The following is an 18,539-nucleotide window of genomic DNA, read 5'->3' as shown; positions in this document are numbered from 1 at the left end:
TCATTATTATACAAACAGAATCTCTCTCCCTCTTAATCAAATGCCGCTTGACGGTCGGCTTTAGCTGCTTTTCTTTCCATTTCATCCCAATCTTCACCACTTTCTTCACTTTCAGCGTCACTTCCACTTCCACTTCCTGAGAAATCACTCTCTTCTTCACTGCCATACTCTTCACTTTCATCACTTTCATCTTCTGGATCTTCATCACTGGCTTCAAACTCACTCTCTTGTTCTTCATCTTCACTTTCATCTGATTCTCCAGTACCAGTCAAGAATGACCATCCACCATCTAAAAAGAATTGATAAGGATCAGCTTGAACTGTTTTCATAATTTGGGCCCAATTCAAATTCATTTGACCTTCACTGATTGGAATATCAACATCAGTCAACCAATTCTTGACATCTTCAAGTAATTCCATAGGAATTGTGTTTATATGAACAACTGGTTTAGCAAAGTCTTTGAACACAAATACTAAATCAAAATTCTTCAATCCAAATTGAACTCTCTCCAAATGAGCAATTTCAACCTCTTCTAAAGTTACAACCAAGTATGGTGGATCAATCAATTGAACAAGACAATCTCTAGTTGGAATACACAAGACCGAGGATCTGAATGGAACACCTTGGAAACCCAACTCTCTAAATGGGATATCCAAATCAACAAGACCATTGGAGCTATCAGCAATAAGTTCAGCAAATTGTTTAAACTCTCTATCCAACAATGCTTTTCTTCTTCTTTCTTCTTGTTCTTGTTGCAATTCATCTTCATCTCCATATCTATATTTCCTCTTTCTACCTCCAGTCTCATCAAAAGCCATATCACTAGCCTCACGGTAGAATTGAACGTCAAATGTTTTCCTCTTTCCAATCATTATTGGGTTCTTTAAATGACAATGTATAAGCACAATTAATTCATCTTTACATGGCTGGAAAAATAGATTCTTGATGTTGGAGAACAAGACGTCAATCTTTTGATCCATTTTAAAACTAGATTGATAACGTAAACCATTATCATGGATTTGCAATACACCACCAATCTTTTTCGTATCAGGAGTAGGCCTTACAAACACATTTTCCAATTTCTTCATTCTAGAACCTTTCAATTCAACAAGGTTTGCTTGGGTGACAACATCGGCCATTTGTTTCTTTTCTTGTTCTCTCTTGACGGAATCCTTTTTCAAATCTTGAATTGCTTTGAAAACGTCAACCATACGATCACGATCTGTAGATCTGATGGTGATTGATCTTAAAAAGGTATTATCAGGTGAGTCTTCATATGGTAACTCTGCCTTTCTAGTGACATTACCACCAGCACCAGGAGAATTAAAGTTCAATCTGAGATATGTATAATCACCTTCCTCATTTTGAGAACCACTCTTGTAAGCATTGATGTGGAATGGAACTGGTCTTCCAGAAATTGGCAATATGATTGTTTGATTTTTGTAATCAATATGAATTTTCAAATCTGCAACACTACTTGGAATTTGAGACTCACGTACATATGATTCATATTTTTTGAAAATTGGCTTGTAGTCAGAAGCATCAGTGGCATCAGCTTTAGAAAATCTAGCCAAACCTTCTTCAGTTCTCTTTTCGTGTAATTTCAATTGAGTCTCTTGTCTAAGCTTTTCAGCATTCTTGTCGTCTTCATTAACATTCTGATGTCTTGTTTTATGTGAGCCATCAAGGTTCTCAACTGGTTTTCTTTCAGGCCTAGAGTTCTTCTTTTCATCATCTTCATCATTGAAATAAAATGAAACCTCCAGCTGAGCTTTTGGGTAATTAGTCAACAAGATTGGCTTGTCAACACTTATCTTGAACGTGTCGGTCAAAAGAATAGAATAAGTCTTGTTTTTGTTTGGCAAGTTTTGGAATCCAAGGCTCAAGGAAATAATTTGACCATCAGTCAATACTCTTTCCGATTTAGCATTTAAGATAAAGGTGGAATCTCTAAACTCAATTCCAATCAACCAACCACAATTTTTGGTAAACTTATCAGCCAAATCTGGTCTTTCCTTTTTGATGTACTCCAAAGTATCTTGGTACACCTTGCTTGCCTTGACACCACTCTTTAACAATTCACTAACAACATGTTGCTGCAACTTCAACAAAAAGGTGTAATTATTCTCCATTTCTTTTGATGGATCAATCAAAAAAGTCCTTCCAACGTTGGCACAATATGATTTGTACCTCAATCCAATCGACGACAAGATGACACCATCACCAACCAACACTTTTTCATTAGAGATTGCACTTGGCTTCAAGTCAAAGTCACTACCACTTTGAATGATTGGGGAATAACACCATTCCAAAAACTCTGGATCAAACCCTTTAATTGGTTGTAGTAAACTTTTACCTAATTTTGACCTCAAGTACCATTTGTTATTATCAATTTTGTCTTCGATTTGATCAGTCAATTGGGAATTTGTGACTCGTTTATCTTCATCCACAATAGTGGTCATATCATTAACAAATGTATCCATCATAGCAACACTGGCATTGGAAGCGATCTTGGTATTTTCAAACTCCTCGGAATCCTTGATTTCCATAGCTTTTGATAACGTCAATGCCAAATCAACCACTTTGAACCCAGAATCCTTGCTTGCTTCATTCCATTCTTCAACAAACTTACCATCATACTTGTCTTTCAAAACAGTTCCATACTCTTCACTAACCTTCTTCATATCAGCAATCAAATCAACAAACAACTGCTTATTTCTCTCGGGATCCTTAGTTCTAGTCCATAATTCAAGCGTATCTGGCTTATTGGTCAAACCTTTTAAATACTTTGCCTTTCCCTCCGACGTGATGAAAATACATCTGGTGGGCGACACGTAAATTGCTGTATGAACAAACTCGTACCCTAATAACCAATTTTGTAAAACTGTAGATTTCTTGTACGTATTATCATCATTACGCGCACCAACAATGACTAAACCCTGAGGGATTGACTCTTCCTCTAGTGTTTTCTGTAAGATAGCCAATCTTTTGTAGAATAAGTTGGCATCAATTTGTACATCTGTCATCGCGTCTGATTATCTAGCAAATAACTAACCCAAGTGGTGGAAACAAAAAAAAAAAAGACTAATATGGATCTACTCAATCTGAATTAGCAAATATCACCAAGTCTGTCGTTTGATGTGTCTCCTCAGTGGTGTAATCTAATACGTTTTGAATTGGACTTCTTTTCAGTTGACAAAATGATCGAAAACTTTTTGTTCAAAGAAAAACGAACAAAGAGAGTGTCTCAAATTCAGTGTCGTTAGATCTGTTTCCGAGTCATTGAATTTTGACGCGTTCAAAATTGTTGTGTCGCAAACGATGAAATGCGACACTGAGACGAAAAGGAGACGCGTCGTCTTTCAAAAAATATAAACAAAAGCCCAAAGTACACAGCACAAGTCAAAACAACTTTTCACTATCTTTTGACCTAAGATCTCTTTTTTTCAGTTCAAAAAGATGTTCAGACAAGTCAAGAGAAGAACTGCTGGTAGAAGGAATTTTGAAGACAAATCTTCTTCAACTACAGCTGAATACACTCTACCGAAATTATACTCATCCAGATTATCGTTTTATGACTTACCACCAAATCAAGAAATTACTTTGGAAGAATTTGAAAAATGGGCTATTGATAGGTTGAAAATCCTTATTGAGGTTGAATCATGTGTTGCTCGATCATCTTCCCAAAAGGATGTTGAACTTGCTTTGAAACCACTTTTGCTCAAGTATATGCCATTGAGTCCCAGTGGAGATGAAAAGACAATTATACAAGAGCGTATGAAGGATTATTATAGTCATTTCATTCTTCGTTTAGTCTTTTGCCGAACTGAAGAGTTGAGAAAGAAGTTTATCAAGAATGAGACGATTTTGTTTAGGATTAGGTACAATTCAATGCAACCTAAAGAACAACAGGAGTTTATTGAGTTGAATCTGTACAAATTATCTTGGTCATATATTTCAAGAGAAGAGAAATTGGAATTGATTGATAAACTTTTCGCCGCTAGTTGTCCATTGTTGAAACAACATTATGCATCTGATGGTGAAACCACCATGACTAATGATCAAGTTAAACAAATGATGATTACAAAGGAAAACTTTATAAAGTTGCCATTTGAAAAACTTAGTCAATTGGTGTCAACTAGATCTGTTTATTTACAAGCTGGGTATGCCTACTTGCCAACAAGTTTACAACTGAATTTATTGGTTACTGAATTTCAAGAAAGTTTAAATGATATCTTGATTAAAACATTCCAAGCTATCCCTAGATTAGAAGAAGACGATAGACTCTTACCATTGCTCAACCACTTATCACGCAACTTTTCCAACTTCCAATACGAGGCTGATGCCAATAATGAACTTGCATCCGATATCAATGCATTATCAATCACATCAAAACAAATCATGTCCCATTATCCCCTTTGTGCTACTCATTTGCAACGGAACTTGATGGCAAATTCACATTTGAAATACTATGGTCGTCAACAATTGGGTATCTTTTTGAAAGGAATTGGATTAAATGTCGATGAAGCAGTCAAGTTCTGGACTCAACAATTTACCAAAAATGGAAACATGACTCAGGAAACATTCAATAAAAACTACAAGTATAACGTTCGACACCAATATGGTCTTGAAGGTGCTAGAATCAATTATAAGCCATGGGATTGTGCCACTATATTGAGTAAACCTAAACCAGGACCAAAAGAATATCATGGATGCCCATATCGTGATTATTCGGAACCACAATTGAAATCTGCTCTCGATGACATGGGAATCAAGAATCAACAAGATATGAACTCCATATTGGATAACGTTAATAATCATGATTATACCATTGCTTGTACCAAAGTGTTTGAGTTGACTCATCAAAAGGAAATTATGAATGCGGCTAAAGGACAAGGTCATCCTCCTCAATTGGAACATATCAGTCATCCAAATTTGTATTTCGATAGAAGTAGACAATTAGAGAGATCAGAAATGAAAGAGGATGCCAAGGAGGGTTGATAAAGTCTATAGTTTTTTTTTTTATTTATAATGTATAAGAATTAAATTCAGATGAATTGTACAACTCTGCTAATACCGATTGTTCAAATGAACCAATATCTTGTTCTTTTTCCTTATTGACATTTTCCATTGATTTATCATAAAGTAAACGCAATTGCTTAACTCTTTGTGTCCAGTTAGTTACATATTTCCCTGATAGGTCACTAGCATGCCATACATTAGCAAACTCACTAGCCAAAATGGCAATGCTTCTCACCAAAAACGGCAACTGGTCCTCACTCACAAGTTTGAAATGACAAGTTGCAAAAATTGCCGGAACTCCAGCTCGTCTATATGTTTTAACTTTGAAAAATTTGCGTCCTTGTTGCAGATGGGATAATAGCGACGTGGACCTCTTAAGCTGGGTAGTTTGTGGCGACACCACAATATTCAAGAAATTGAATTGACTCTTGATTAAATTGAAATTAAAATCGGCATTACCCGACTCATCAAAGAATATATTGACATAATTATTACCAATGTGTCGTTTCTTCAAATCAATGATTTTCTGCTTCTCAATCGTACTCGTCGACAATCCATTGTCAGATCCACCAGTTGGATCTTGTCTATGCATCATTGTAGTTATATGGAAAATCACTTGCGTCAATTTACTACGCCAATATCGAGCATACTCTCCATCCAAATCTGCCTCAGTATCCAACCCACCAGTATATATCTCCTTATTATGTTTCAACTTGACAAGGTCGCCAATCTTGTCCAAAAACTTGAGATAGTCCAAGGAGCCAATTTTGTTCAAAAACACTTCATTTTCACTAGACTGGCCCTCGCTAATGTACACAATACCAATCTTGTGGAATTCGACGCTAGGGATATGATCCAAAACCGATAATCCTCGTGAAATCACCGCATCTTCCAACACAGGGATTGGCTTCACTTTGGAATCAAACAATTGTAACAAGAAATAGTTTGGATCAATTACCGGTGGTGACTTTTTACTTACTTCAGTTTCATGGTTCAATTGCACAATCAATTTGCTAACGCCAGTGGGTTTTCTAATAATGATCTCGGTATCTCCCATATGAGTTTCAGTTTCGATACTCACAACGGAACAACCAACCATCCATCGATATAGTATAGTAGTCTCAGAGTCATCGTTTTTTTCCTTGCGTTGAGTAGAATTGATTGCCTTCAAAGGTAAATCACTAAATGTAAATTTCCTAACAAAATCAAGAAATCCAATTGTATGATCACTTAGTTGCGATTCACTCAATTCATCAGATGCAATCAACTGCTTAACCAAAAACGACGAAATCTTTTTCCGTTCACTCATTTCAATCTTGAGAAACCAACTTGAGATAACATTGTACGATAGGATCAAGATGTACTGCAGCATAAACGACGAAATGCCCTTTGTCTTTGTTGATGGCGTTACTTCCACTTCTGCATCCACTCCATGTTGTTGAACATGTGGCACAACCACTTGATTATCAGGATTTCTCATCCCCGTATCTCTTGCATACTGAATATACTTGAATGCAATCCCAAAAACTCGTTTAAACTCCTCCATCGTGAAATCAGACACCAAGACAGGCAAATGAACCAATGAACTTAGGAATTCCAAAGTGTGTGTACTTGCATTTGCACTAGTGATTCTAGTTTGCAACTTGGTCAAGATCAACGTAAGATACTTCTTTATCGATAGTGGAATTTCATAACAACATATAGTGAGGATATTAATACATGGTATGGCTGTCTTTTCCCATGAACCTAATCCAAATATTAAACTCGACGTAATTTGATCTTCGTCTGCCTTCAGAAAGAAATCGTGATATCCAAGAAGTGACGAAAATGTTCTCACCAAGGCAACTTGTAAATCAGCTTTCGTAAGATCGCCATTCTTGGGGAATACCAACTCCTGAGGTAATTTCAAAGTTAACTGATTACATACAATTGTCTTCAATTCAAGTATCTCCTCATCACAGTGCATAAACAAGTGCATGTTGGACAACTGCGTACAAAAATGGGCCCATACGTATGAATACACTTCCCATTCTATAAAGTTGCCCACAATGTGTAAAACAACCCTAAACCATTTTTTTATGTCGATGAAATGTATCTCCAGATTGTCATCAGGCAGCTTATCGCATAAAATTTGCAAGTTCTCTTTTGGCTTGTCGAGATATTCCTTAGGAATATAGTCAACTGATTCCGGGTAAGCCCACAACTGGCCAGCAGTGGGTGTAACGCTATCCCTTTTAAAAGCAGATGCCAATCCAACCATATCTTGTGGGTTTGTTATGTAAATATAGTTCTCCGCAGTAACTCTGATCCTCACAAGACATTTAGCTATCGTTAGCAAGACCTCTCCATCTTGGGTTGTGTTGGCGATGGATATTAGCACATTATAGCAGTCATGTTTCCTTGCTGATGGGGAAGCAGTGAATGTAGTACAGATAGCTTTTGTCACATTGATTAGAAATGTAGAGGATGCCTTGGCCGTCTCATGGACAGGCTTAGAACTCATGTATCCCCTGGACATGATAATCTCATTGCGAGCAGCTGGCTTCTTTACAAACAAAGGTTTCAATAAAGACATAAACTCGGTGAATATATCCGATGATGATTCAACAAGTAGTGTAGTAAGCACATCGCGACATAGATATCGAAGCAAACTCTCATCGGTTTCTTCAATCGATTGCTTGAAAATGTTAAGAAAGATGTCATAGTTGTAATTTTTTGCTTCAAAAATTAGCATCGATACTTTGTATGCTTCGTAAATCACCTCCATGCATTTCATTTTTACCGATACACTTTGATTCTTATAGAAATGATTAAGTAATCGTATCGAGACTTCATGCCATAATGGATTCAACAATGTACAACTCTTTTCCTCGTGAAAGCCTTGTAGTACAAACAAAGCAACCTCATCAGAAAGATAAGAACTTTGCTTAACGAAAAATTCCAACATTTTATCCTTGGGGAGCGACAACTCGTGAGAATGATACAAGCTCTGTATTGAATTACATACACTCTGCATCAACTGTTTATCATCACCATCTTCAAGCTCAATCGCTTCAAGGATATCAAATAAAGAATAGTTTTCGCTGTACCAAATCGGAAAGGGAAAAATGTCATTAAACATGCCAGCTGAGTCTATTTTGAAATATTCCATGTAAAACAGTCCCGTGAACGCTTCTGCCAATATATGTAAAACCCGCTTATTAACCAACGGTATCTTCAAATGCAAAGCACCAAGAAGTGAACGAAGATAAAGAAACAGAGGGAATTCAAGCTTGCCCTTTTCCAATCGAAATCTAACTCTTAGTAACTCTATCAAATCCAAAGCTCCAAGACATGTGGATATTGCAGGATCTAGATGAGTTGCATTTGAAAGTTGTTTTAGTGAAGGATCAGTGATTTGATTGCATAAAGTTGTACACACAAATAACGAAGTGCTCTCATCACATGTGTTTTCAACTGCTTCTAGGGCTCGTCTTTTTAGACTTGGATCCGTTGCTTGTTCATACGCCATTGACAAGTATCTTATAATCTGCGTAATAGTTTCACTTTTCAATTTCCTAAATGAAGTCAAACAATTGAAGAAATCAACAATAGCTTCAAGAAGATGCTCATCTGTAGTTTGCACAAAAGCTAATTTCAACACACTTGCACTGGCAAAATCCCGTAACGTTGCATGATTAAACTTTAAACAGCTGGTCATAAAGCGCAACAACTCAATACAGTTGGTAATTTGCACTTCATTCAGTTGACTTTCCTTGCTTGTAGTGACTGCAACCAAAGTATCAACTCCCTTCGTAAACCACCTAATCAAGTTCCTATGATCATCGTATATCACAAAATCATACACATCACGCCCATCTTTGGCCAAGATACTCAACGCTCTCAAAATCAACTTAAACTCGGGATCAAACTGACCCAGGCTAAACTGAGTATACTTGTAAATATCACTGAAATAACGCGTCCTTGCACCTATTGAATTATCATCCTTTTCGATACAAACAATGCACAATTTGAAAGCTTGTCGTCGAACACTACGTGGTTGTTGTTTAAAATCACAAAAGTGTCGTACCAAGTACCATATTTCTTGGATTGATGATAGTGAAAATCTTTGAATATTTTCAGTTAGTTGCTCTAGTGCTTCAAGCTGGACTGGTGGTGAAGTAGAATCTGATACTAGTTGATGTAGTATCTTTTGCAAGTTTTGATCACCTCCTACTACAGTTGGGTTGATTGTGACTGGAACACCTTTCGAAGTGGACGCTGAGGAGGATGTTGGTTTGAATGACTTAGTTAGTGATTTGAAAACACTCCCTAGTCCACTTGATGAAGCAAATGTCGGATGGTGAGTTGACATGTAAACAATGTATGAAAAGCTGTATAGTTAACCTTAAGCTTAATTTTTATTTTTTGTCAGAGAGAGAGAGAGAGAGATAAGCGCAGACACATTTTGTTTTGAAGCACACGGCTAATGAAAAGACTACAGTTTTCGCTTATGTATCTCATTAAAAGCAATATCTATTACTCTAATCACATCAAATATCAAAAGCAAACCACACAATCCAACTTGATGAACTTGTAAAAACAAAGTAAACCTGCATTGAACTGAAAAAAAAAAAAAGGGAATCGAAAATTAAAGCATCAAGTTCATCATCACTAACCGTATAATAAATCCACAATATAACAAAATCCACCTCCCCATGTAACTTTTTGTAAGATCGTCTTTAACCATCTAGGGCGTGTTTTAACAAACAAGTTACCACAATTGTATCCTTCACTCTCTATACCCACACCCCATTTAATATTTTGTCTCACGTTACATCCACTCCAAAAATTCCACCATTTGGCACGTTCGCAAGGAACTACTCGAAGTAAATTCTTCATAAGAGGACCAGTAGGACCATCAATGTACTTGTGACCACCAATGAAGGAATAAGTTTGTCTTTTATCGTTATCAGCAAGTTGTTGATCACCCCAATGTCCTTTAAAGGCTAACCAGTTACCATATTGCCATTCACGACCAATATGCTTTGGATTGGAGTTGTTTGTTGCTGGGAATACATGTTTACCATCGAAAGTGTAACCGAGGTAGTTTTTAGAAGGGTTCCATAATGGACCACGATCAGTGAAATCACTCAATATGTCATAAGGTAAATCATGAGGATGTTGACCTACACTTGGGTAATTTGCATGAGTTCCTCTTGCACTGAAAATGACTGGATGTCTAGGATCAAGGGCATATTTTTCCAAATTGTGGTAATAAAAAGCACCACCACCACCATGGGCTGACATCCATACAATAACTGGTTCTCCTTTGTAGAATCTTACAAGTGAGTGTTCCCAATCACCAACGTGATTACCATAAGGTCCTTGGCCCATAACAAAAGGACCCAAATTGAATGAATAAAAGTAAAACCAATAAGCATCAACCCAACCAAATCCTTTATCAACGACTATCAATGTAGCTGGTGCATTTTTAATCTCTCCATTGATTAAACTAGGTTTATTTTTAACCCCAGTTATCCAATCAGGGTCCTTATCAAAATCAGAATTTGAAGTCAAGTATAAATCACAAGAATGTTTGAGTTTGGAAAGCTTTTCCAAATTCATATTACTTTCAGTACCAGGGTATACTGAACCATTTTCAAAAGTGACATGGAAATTAGTGACATATTCTCCAATGTCATAAGGAAGATATCGTTCTTCACTGTATAAATGAACCAAGGGAGCATAGTCTATTACATATTGTGGTATATGTCCTTGTTCCAATGTTCTTTCTGTGTCTTTTGGTGAACTAACCAAAGGAGGGAAATCTTTATATTTTAAAGGGTTTCGTAAAATATTGTCAATCTTCATCTCCTTGTTGTGGTCTTGTATAGCTTGTAGAATGTAGTTGTCTCTTCCATCTTCACCTGAGATGTCAAAGTAGTCCTGACAGAGGGCTGCCGGAGTGAGAACTAGTAGTGATATTAGTTGTAAAAGCATTGTCTGGTGATGCACGTGTGATGAATTGCTATCTCTTTCAACAGTCTATAAATAGCTTTCTTTTGAGTGGAACTGTTGTTTGACTGGTAGATAGGTTTCTAGTAGTAAGTTAAGTCTAAGTTAGTATGTATTTATTATAGACTATTGGTGGTGTATTATAAAGAAAGAAAGAAACGTGGGTTAATAATGAGATGTTTATTCTGTTAATTTCTTTTTTTGGTTTTTACATCCGATCGGTATAACTTTTGTGTCATTCATATTTCCATACACAGTAATCAATCACTCAATCAGTTTGGAAGTTATACGATATAAAAAAAAAAAAAAAAAAACAATTGGTAGCACAACACACACAGACACACATTACATTATCGTCGTATATACTCATCTATATATATATATATAGTTTCTAAACTCTCTACTTTCTCTAGAAAACAAACACTTGGTCTCCTAATTTAGATACTGGCTTAGCTTTATCATAACCTAAGGAAGTAGCAGCTTTCTTCATAGCACTAATCATTGGTGGAGGTCCACACAATAACAATGTAGTATCTTCAGAAGGTTTTGGTAAATGTTTATCAATCAATTCTGGAGTAACAAATCCCGTAGAATATTTCCAATCAGCCGGAGCTTCATTCAAAACATAGTGAATCTTCAATCTATCTGGATGTTTAGCTGCAAATGCTTCCAATTCTTTTCTCAACAAGATATCATCTTCAGTAACATTAGCATAGATCAAGGAAATCTTGATATTATCCTCAGGGTTGTTCAAAACAGCAGTAATGATTTGATACATTGGTGCAATACCAGTACCACCAGCAATCATACCAAATGTCTTTTTCATATTTGGAGTATGAGTGAAAAATCCCTTTGGTCCTCTAATTTCAACATGATCTCCAACCTTCTTTTGAGCAACATGCTTGGAAATGTTACCATTTTCATAAGTCTTGATCAATAAATCAAAATGTCCAGTTTGATCACTAGTAGAAATTGGAGTATAAGATCTAACAATTTCTTTACCATCAATAATAGCACCAATTGAGATATGTTGTCCAATTGGTAAATTCAACTTATCAGTAGGTCTTGCTAAACCAAATCTATAAATTGCAGAATTATGAGAAACTTTGGTGATTTTAAGTAATGGAAATTTTTGAAATTGATCTGGAATCAAGGCTGGTTTATTCTTTCTTGATAATTGCAAGTAATAATAACTGACAACGGAAATAATAATAGTAGCAACAGTGGCAAAAACAATGAGCGGATTAGGCTCTGATTGAGGAGATGTTGATGAGTCAGCCATGGATAACAAAGGTAAACTTATAATGTTATTCTTTAAATGAAGAAAAGGGTTTTGAAGATAAACGATGGGAAGAAAAGAAAAATCACACGTTGGAAAAATTCGTTGGAGACTTTTCTTTTTCATTTTGTCACATGATGCATATGAAAAAATTACCCACTCAAACACACCACATCATATGCTGTTTTTACATATATGTTAGACGAAGCTATGCGACGACGGTAGGAAGTCGACCGAGTTAGAGTTTAGTACTTAGAGTTATATGCTAGGCCTAAGCTTAAAGATGTTATTATAATCTTTGTATTCTATAAACGGCTTATTCTCATATGCAAACGACTAAGTTGACGCGTCTGTGTGTAAAGTACAAGAATCTTTAAAGCCCGTCTCCTATGACTAGCTGCATTGGCTCTGTATCTCTGTTCTACCATCACACATCCTACTCAACAATGGTTGAAGACTCCACTAGCAAACATTTCTCACTCTCTTGACTTGCTCCCATGCCTATTCTCCTTCCTTACCTCTCCAAGTTGATATTCTTACCAAACTTTCCATACAAATGCTTCTTCAACTCTGCCAACTGTTCATCAAACCCATCAATCAACTCTTCAACACGATCAATCTTTTCCGAAATTAACTTATTATCAGCCTCAATCTTGGTCAACGCTTTACTGGTCTTCATAAACACAAACCCATCACCAATCTTATACTGAATTGGCTCATCTTCATCCAATAATTCCAATTCAGTTGATAAATCATCAAGATACTCTTTTTCAGTTTTCAACTTGTCTAGCATTGCTTGTTGTTGATCCTTTTTGGAGATTATGGTGGAGAATTTATTGATCTTTTGTTGGTCTTCCCAAGTAACTTCTGTAGCGGTGTTTCTTTGTCCTTCGGGTAGTAATTCCATCTTTAATGGCGTATGGCGATGATGAATTGTAGATGAGTTAAGTTCGTTAACACATTTTTTTGTTGAAGATTTGAGGTAGCGCGATCCAACTTTCAGCCTACTCTAGAGATTCCAATCTACATTCAGTTGTGCTTGTTCCGAAAGTGAATATTAATATTTATACAAAAAAACCTATATCGTTATAGAAGACTCCCCCAACAAGAACAAAAAAAGAATATGAAGAAAGACTTAAAGCAAGCTGCTAACTTACTCTTCATCTTCTTCATCATCATCTTCAGCAACAGAGTAGAATTGCAATCTGTATTGGTTTTGTTTAACAGCAACAAATCTAATCCAATCTCTAATTTGGTTCTTCTTCAAGTATCTCTTTGTCAAATACTTCAAGTATTTTCCACTAAACTTGGTGTTGGAAACAACAACAACCTTGTTACCTTCTGAAGTGACGGAAATTTCATCACCCAAGTTACCAACAATATTGTCAACTTTAATGTGTTCAACAAGGTACTTGACGTAACCTTCTTGGTCAAAAACACCGTTTTCAACTGGAGCTGAGGTGTCAACGGTGAATTTCTTGGCTGATTTGGATTTTTTGGTGGTCTAAAAAAAAAAGGGTTAGAAGGTTAGCCTACCGCACGTTTGAATAGTTTGCAGAAGATGATGAGTGGTATAAAACAACATCACTTTCAAAACAAGTATTCGACAGCAAAGCTTTCCCTCCCATAAAATACGGGGGTTAAAGGAAGAGAACACAGAACTAGAGTCCAAGTGTAATCTCTCTTTGGGGAGTAGTCATAATAGGTTTTTTTTCATGATTAATATTCCCTTTCGGTTTATTGCATAGCAATAGGTTTCCTAATGATATTCTTTTGTTGCCCGATTTTTAGTATATGGGAGTTCCAACTTTTAAAAACAGCTGAATACCTCGAAATGAAACGTAATGCGTGTGTTATGTGCGTAACACAATCACTGCATATCTATGGTTTCCCGGGTATACATACAATTGGAGCCATTTCTGATGATTTCGTTCTGGTTATGGATGAGAAGAGTTTGGGAAGGAGGGTTGAAAAATTATTCTTCTTTTTTACTTTTTCTGCGGGAACACAGGCGAGAAAAAAAAAAAAATCCGAGAAATATAGGGTTGTAGCCCTAATCATTTGGTAGCGTTTAATGTTATTTAATATTTTGTTAACTGACTACGCTTTTTGCAGCCTAAACTCAGGTATAGTAGATATATGCCAAGTTATTGGCTTTAAAAGGCATCCTAAAGTATATAGTTTGTTGTATCTTAGTTTATTGTAGGAAGGAGGTTCGTAAGAGTAAATTTTTTGCATTAATTTGGCTGCAAAATTTAGCAAACTTGGAGAACGTCTTTACTATCATCACAACGCTACTCAAAATTCTAACCATGTACATTTCTCTATAATTAGTATAAAACAAATACATATATCGACAAGGGTATCAAACTCATACAATAAGTATATAGCATAGTCCTAGTATTTTGTGAACTTGCTTCTGATCGATTCGAAAATCTACTTTCATTCGAACTTGACTGACTCTCTTTCTCATCAGTTTTTGAAACCGGTGCAATCGACAACTTATCTTCATCTAAGTTGAAAACAACATAGAAATGTTTCAAGATATCTGATCCAAAGATTGTACTTCCTATTAGCGATTCATCCATGACTCCAAGATAACATTTGCCATTTGTTCTTTCGTTATTGATGATTAAATCGGATATGGGTATGCTTAAAGTAGTGTCGTTGACTTTGAAATTGAAGTTTATGTCGTTGAAAGTTGATTTGCAGGGAACTTGGTAGGCCATTTCGTTGTTGTCGTATGTTCCATTTATGGACTCTCCAATAGCTTTGATCCAGTTTGTGGGGAATGTTGAAAATGTAGACCCAGTGTCAAAAATCACATCCTGATTGTCAGATTGGATAGATGTATCGTTGTTGGACAGACTAAGTGAAACTTTATTGATTTGTATTGCACTATGTTCCATTCGTGTAGTTGTTAAATCTCCTTGATATTTAGAATCATCAATGCCGCCAAATAGTATATTCCCCTTCTTATCATTCATATAAATGGCATATTGAGCAGAAGTTATATATCCTTGCTTCTTCAACAATGTAATAAAATTATCATACTCGTCGTTTCGCTTTATTCCCAATATCCCAACATCGATACTAGACGCATTAGCAACACCCATCTTTAATCCCTGAATGGTTACATTTCCCACCCCAACATTATCACGTCCATATTGTCCAGTAGCCACTGACCCGTCGGCAAATGCTATACTGAAGTCATCACTTAAAAAGTGGTAACTAGTGGACTCTTTGTCGTTGAATGTACCATTTTCAGTGCATGCATACTCCTCTGTCAAGTCATTGAAAATGTTGGGTATAGTTGGTGCATCTTCAGCATGCAACTGGTCAACAGTGGCACACGATACATCGGAGGACATGACCCATAATTCTGAAGATCCTGTATCTATTGATACGACAACTTTGTCTTTGTTGGATCCAATGCTCAAGTTGGTCAAGTAGACATTTCTTTGTAGAGTTAATGCAGTGTTTAATGCATCTCGTTTGGCTTTAGCTTGCCCTATTTGCTGCGATGATATATCGAAATCTATACTGATTGCTGACTCCACTATCTTCGGTAGTAGTAAAGCTAGTAGGTACATCATACTTGGTAAAGACATGGTTGATGGTTTGCTAGAAGGAGTAGTTTAGAGAAAAGTTTTCATCTTTTAACTACAATTATATTTCCCAATTTGTCGATATTATTAGAAACAAAGGAAAATACATTTTTAATTGTGGTTAATCATGTGTTTTGTGTAATAATTAATTGCAGTTGCAGCAATACCCACGTTTTGTGTGATTCTAGACTCTATCTGTAGGCTGTGTAAGACTGCATATAAGATAGAAAAGACCTGCACGTGATCAAAAAAAGGGGAAATAATTCATAACAAGGGTAATGTGCTACACAGTTTGTATACCGTTGCCGGAGGAGGAAGACGTGTACGTTGGTTTACCTTTTTTGATTAACTCTTGGTCAGCTTTTCTACCACGTTCACAAGGCTTGGTGGTGAATACAACTCTATACAAACACAAAGCCTACCCCCTCGTTTTAAGAATAGTCGTGTAATTTTGTTCAAAAAGTGGACCACGATCCTTCCAAAAAGATAAACATTTTTTATAACGCGTATCCCATGTTATGTCTTTCATGGAATAAGGTCTTGTCAACGACTGGCGGGTTGTTTTTTAGGCACACAATTTGCAGTGGCCGTACATCAGTCTATGATAGAAGTAAATTTACAACTTTGAATAATGAGAGTGTGTTGATTGACTGTCGGTTTGAGTTTCAATGAAATTCGTTATTTCATCCCTTATTCATTGAAATTCTTACTGATGAGTTCATCAAAGCTGGGCATTTTGTCTTTCAATACAAACAACACATTGAAAGAAGTTACCAGTTTGTCCAAATTCTATTCGCAAACAGTTCGGACCATATAACATGGATACATCAGCTTACTTGGGTGGTATTTTGGAATAAGATGCATCTTCATTTTATTCCCCTTGACAGCAACGACATATTCTGATACGACGCTTATATGAATGTGTACTTATGTGTTCCGTAATGGTTCCCATGGTATGAGTTCTTGTGAATCTAGATTCTATATTGGATATGTTTTAATCTTAATAAAGATAGACGACTTTTCTCGCCATATCAGTGACCAGTGTTTTTCATGGCACTTTGGACATGTTTTTTTTTAGCAAAGCCGTTGTGCCTTGGTACCTGGTGGATGGCTGTTGGTGTGAGTTTTGGTGAAACGTTCTATTCACTAAAATTATCACCTACCATGCCATTTGAAGTGAGGGAAAGTATCGACTGAGTTTGCAACTATGGAATTGATTTCTTCCTTAGACATTGTTTTGGTGGTATTGCTAGTAATTAATGGTACTACTAAATCGTGGAGAGTTACCACCGATCTCAGCTGTGTATTTGCGCCGTGCTCGATTGTATTAGCAATGATTTTTACCCAGTTACGATCTTTTAACTATTCCTAACTATTGCAATATGTCTGAATGTTCAAGTCTTTGATTTGTTCATAAAGTCTATTGTTCCCGTTTTGGGTAATTAGTTTAATAAATTGTTAGAATGTTCTGTATATTGTTTAAAAGACTCGTGACTTGTAGATTCCTACAACCTCTTAATTCGTGATTGAAGAGAGAGCAAAAGAAGGACATACTGGTGTTGCAGAAAACAGTGTTTGCTACTTAAAGACTTACAAAGTAAACATCCCAAAAGAACGAACTACACACCATTTTAACTAAAGTATTCTTTGAGCAATTAAACTCCCAGTGTTAAGTGTTTGTAATTACTAGCTGTTAATAAAATGTCCTAGCTACTGGTGCTTGCACTTGCCCTATCTAAACAAGTACAAAAGATTGTGTTTGGTTGCATATCAAATAATGTCCTGAAATTCGAGATACATTAACCACTAACCACTTTTAAAACGCCTTCATACCAACTAACCATACTTTGCAGCACTTATCAAGCAATGCATTTCTCACTCATCCTTCTAGTAGTTGGAGTTTCTGCATCTCATTTCATCAAACCGTACTCAGAACAGTTCTTGCTTGCAGCTTATGACAAAGACTACAGTTACAATTTACAACATGAGACTCAATACCTCAATGCACCCATCCAAAGAATCGACCATGAATCAACCAAACTATTCATTCCCAAATGCATCGACAACACCACCACCGCAACAATCAAATTTATCGAAGGCAAGATCCTAATCAACGGAAGCTACAAAGTTGACAACTTAGAACAAGATGGCTTACACTTTATCCGAGTAGATCAACGAACCAATCGATTAAAAGCATGTCCCAAGGGAGACTTATCTACTGGGTTCACCTTATTCAGGGACGAGTTGTACTACAACAAGATTGGTAAATGGTCATTATGTTTTGATAATGAGTGCAATTGCTCGTATATTTATCATGGAGGTGTCAAGGATAATGTCAAGTACTGTGATTCTGGTGATCAGGAGATTAGTGTTAAAACTATTGGGAAGTATGATGCTGCTGGTGCTATACCTGATTACCCATATTCCTTGACTGAGGAGTGAGAAAGAAAGGGTTTTTTGTGTATATTTTTTTGTATCGTTCTTATTATCTATGCAATACTCTGTTTCTATATGCAACTATGTAAGGGTGTCAAAGTTGTTGCAAAATGGTAAAAGTTGGTAGCGAAAGACATCAAATCTCTCTACAAAGTACACCCATAGAGCAAAAGGTATATTAAACAAAAAAACCTAAA

The 18,539-nt window shown here is 36.3% G+C and overlaps 8 protein-coding genes across 8 annotated transcripts; 2 read left to right on the top strand and 6 right to left on the bottom strand. All coding sequences in view use genetic code 12, as the record gives it.

The window, feature by feature from the left end:
• Positions 1-32: 32 nt before the first annotated feature.
• Positions 33-3,026, bottom strand: CDC68 (chromatin-remodeling protein; the record flags this gene model as incomplete). The annotated part of the gene is made up of 1 exon (XM_067690801.1): positions 33-3,026. One exon carries the CDS (start codon positions 3,024-3,026, stop codon positions 33-35), a length of 2,994 nt encoding a protein of 997 aa, XP_067549231.1.
• A 433-nt stretch (positions 3,027-3,459) lies between these two features.
• PRI2 (DNA primase subunit) lies at positions 3,460-5,001 on the top strand (the record flags this gene model as incomplete). The annotated part of the gene is made up of 1 exon (XM_067690800.1): positions 3,460-5,001. One exon carries the CDS (start codon positions 3,460-3,462, stop codon positions 4,999-5,001), a length of 1,542 nt encoding a protein of 513 aa, XP_067549230.1.
• Positions 5,002-5,026: 25 nt separating this feature from the next.
• Positions 5,027-9,376, bottom strand: TSC2 (Tsc2p; the record flags this gene model as incomplete). The annotated part of the gene is made up of 1 exon (XM_067690799.1): positions 5,027-9,376. The coding sequence occupies one exon, from the start codon at positions 9,374-9,376 to the stop codon at positions 5,027-5,029; it is 4,350 nt and encodes a 1,449-aa protein (XP_067549229.1).
• Positions 9,377-9,675: 299 nt separating this feature from the next.
• I9W82_001992 (uncharacterized protein) lies at positions 9,676-11,004 on the bottom strand (the record flags this gene model as incomplete). The annotated part of the gene is made up of 1 exon (XM_067690798.1): positions 9,676-11,004. One exon carries the CDS (start codon positions 11,002-11,004, stop codon positions 9,676-9,678), a length of 1,329 nt encoding a protein of 442 aa, XP_067549228.1.
• A 424-nt stretch (positions 11,005-11,428) lies between these two features.
• CBR1 (Cbr1p) lies at positions 11,429-12,301 on the bottom strand (the record flags this gene model as incomplete). Its single annotated transcript, XM_067690797.1, has 1 exon — positions 11,429-12,301. One exon carries the CDS (start codon positions 12,299-12,301, stop codon positions 11,429-11,431), a length of 873 nt encoding a protein of 290 aa, XP_067549227.1.
• A 511-nt stretch (positions 12,302-12,812) lies between these two features.
• I9W82_001990 (tubulin-binding prefolding complex subunit) lies at positions 12,813-13,205 on the bottom strand (the record flags this gene model as incomplete). Its single annotated transcript, XM_067690796.1, has 1 exon — positions 12,813-13,205. The coding sequence occupies one exon, from the start codon at positions 13,203-13,205 to the stop codon at positions 12,813-12,815; it is 393 nt and encodes a 130-aa protein (XP_067549226.1).
• A 246-nt stretch (positions 13,206-13,451) lies between these two features.
• On the bottom strand, positions 13,452-15,909 carry I9W82_001989 (BAR1; the record flags this gene model as incomplete). Its single annotated transcript, XM_067690794.1, has 3 exons — positions 13,452-13,802; positions 14,647-15,803; positions 15,897-15,909. The coding sequence occupies 3 exons, from the start codon at positions 15,907-15,909 to the stop codon at positions 13,452-13,454; spliced, it is 1,521 nt and encodes a 506-aa protein (XP_067549225.1).
• Positions 15,910-17,772: 1,863 nt separating this feature from the next.
• On the top strand, positions 17,773-18,348 carry I9W82_001988 (uncharacterized protein; the record flags this gene model as incomplete). The annotated part of the gene is made up of 1 exon (XM_067690793.1): positions 17,773-18,348. The coding sequence occupies one exon, from the start codon at positions 17,773-17,775 to the stop codon at positions 18,346-18,348; it is 576 nt and encodes a 191-aa protein (XP_067549224.1).
• Positions 18,349-18,539: the final 191 nt, after the last annotated feature.

Source organism: Candida metapsilosis (assembly GCF_017655625.1).
Source record: "Candida metapsilosis strain BP57 chromosome Unknown scaffold2, whole genome shotgun sequence".
Classification (NCBI taxonomy): Eukaryota; Fungi; Ascomycota; class Pichiomycetes; order Serinales; family Debaryomycetaceae; genus Lodderomyces; species Lodderomyces metapsilosis.
This window is presented reverse-complemented; position numbering and strand designations above follow the sequence as displayed.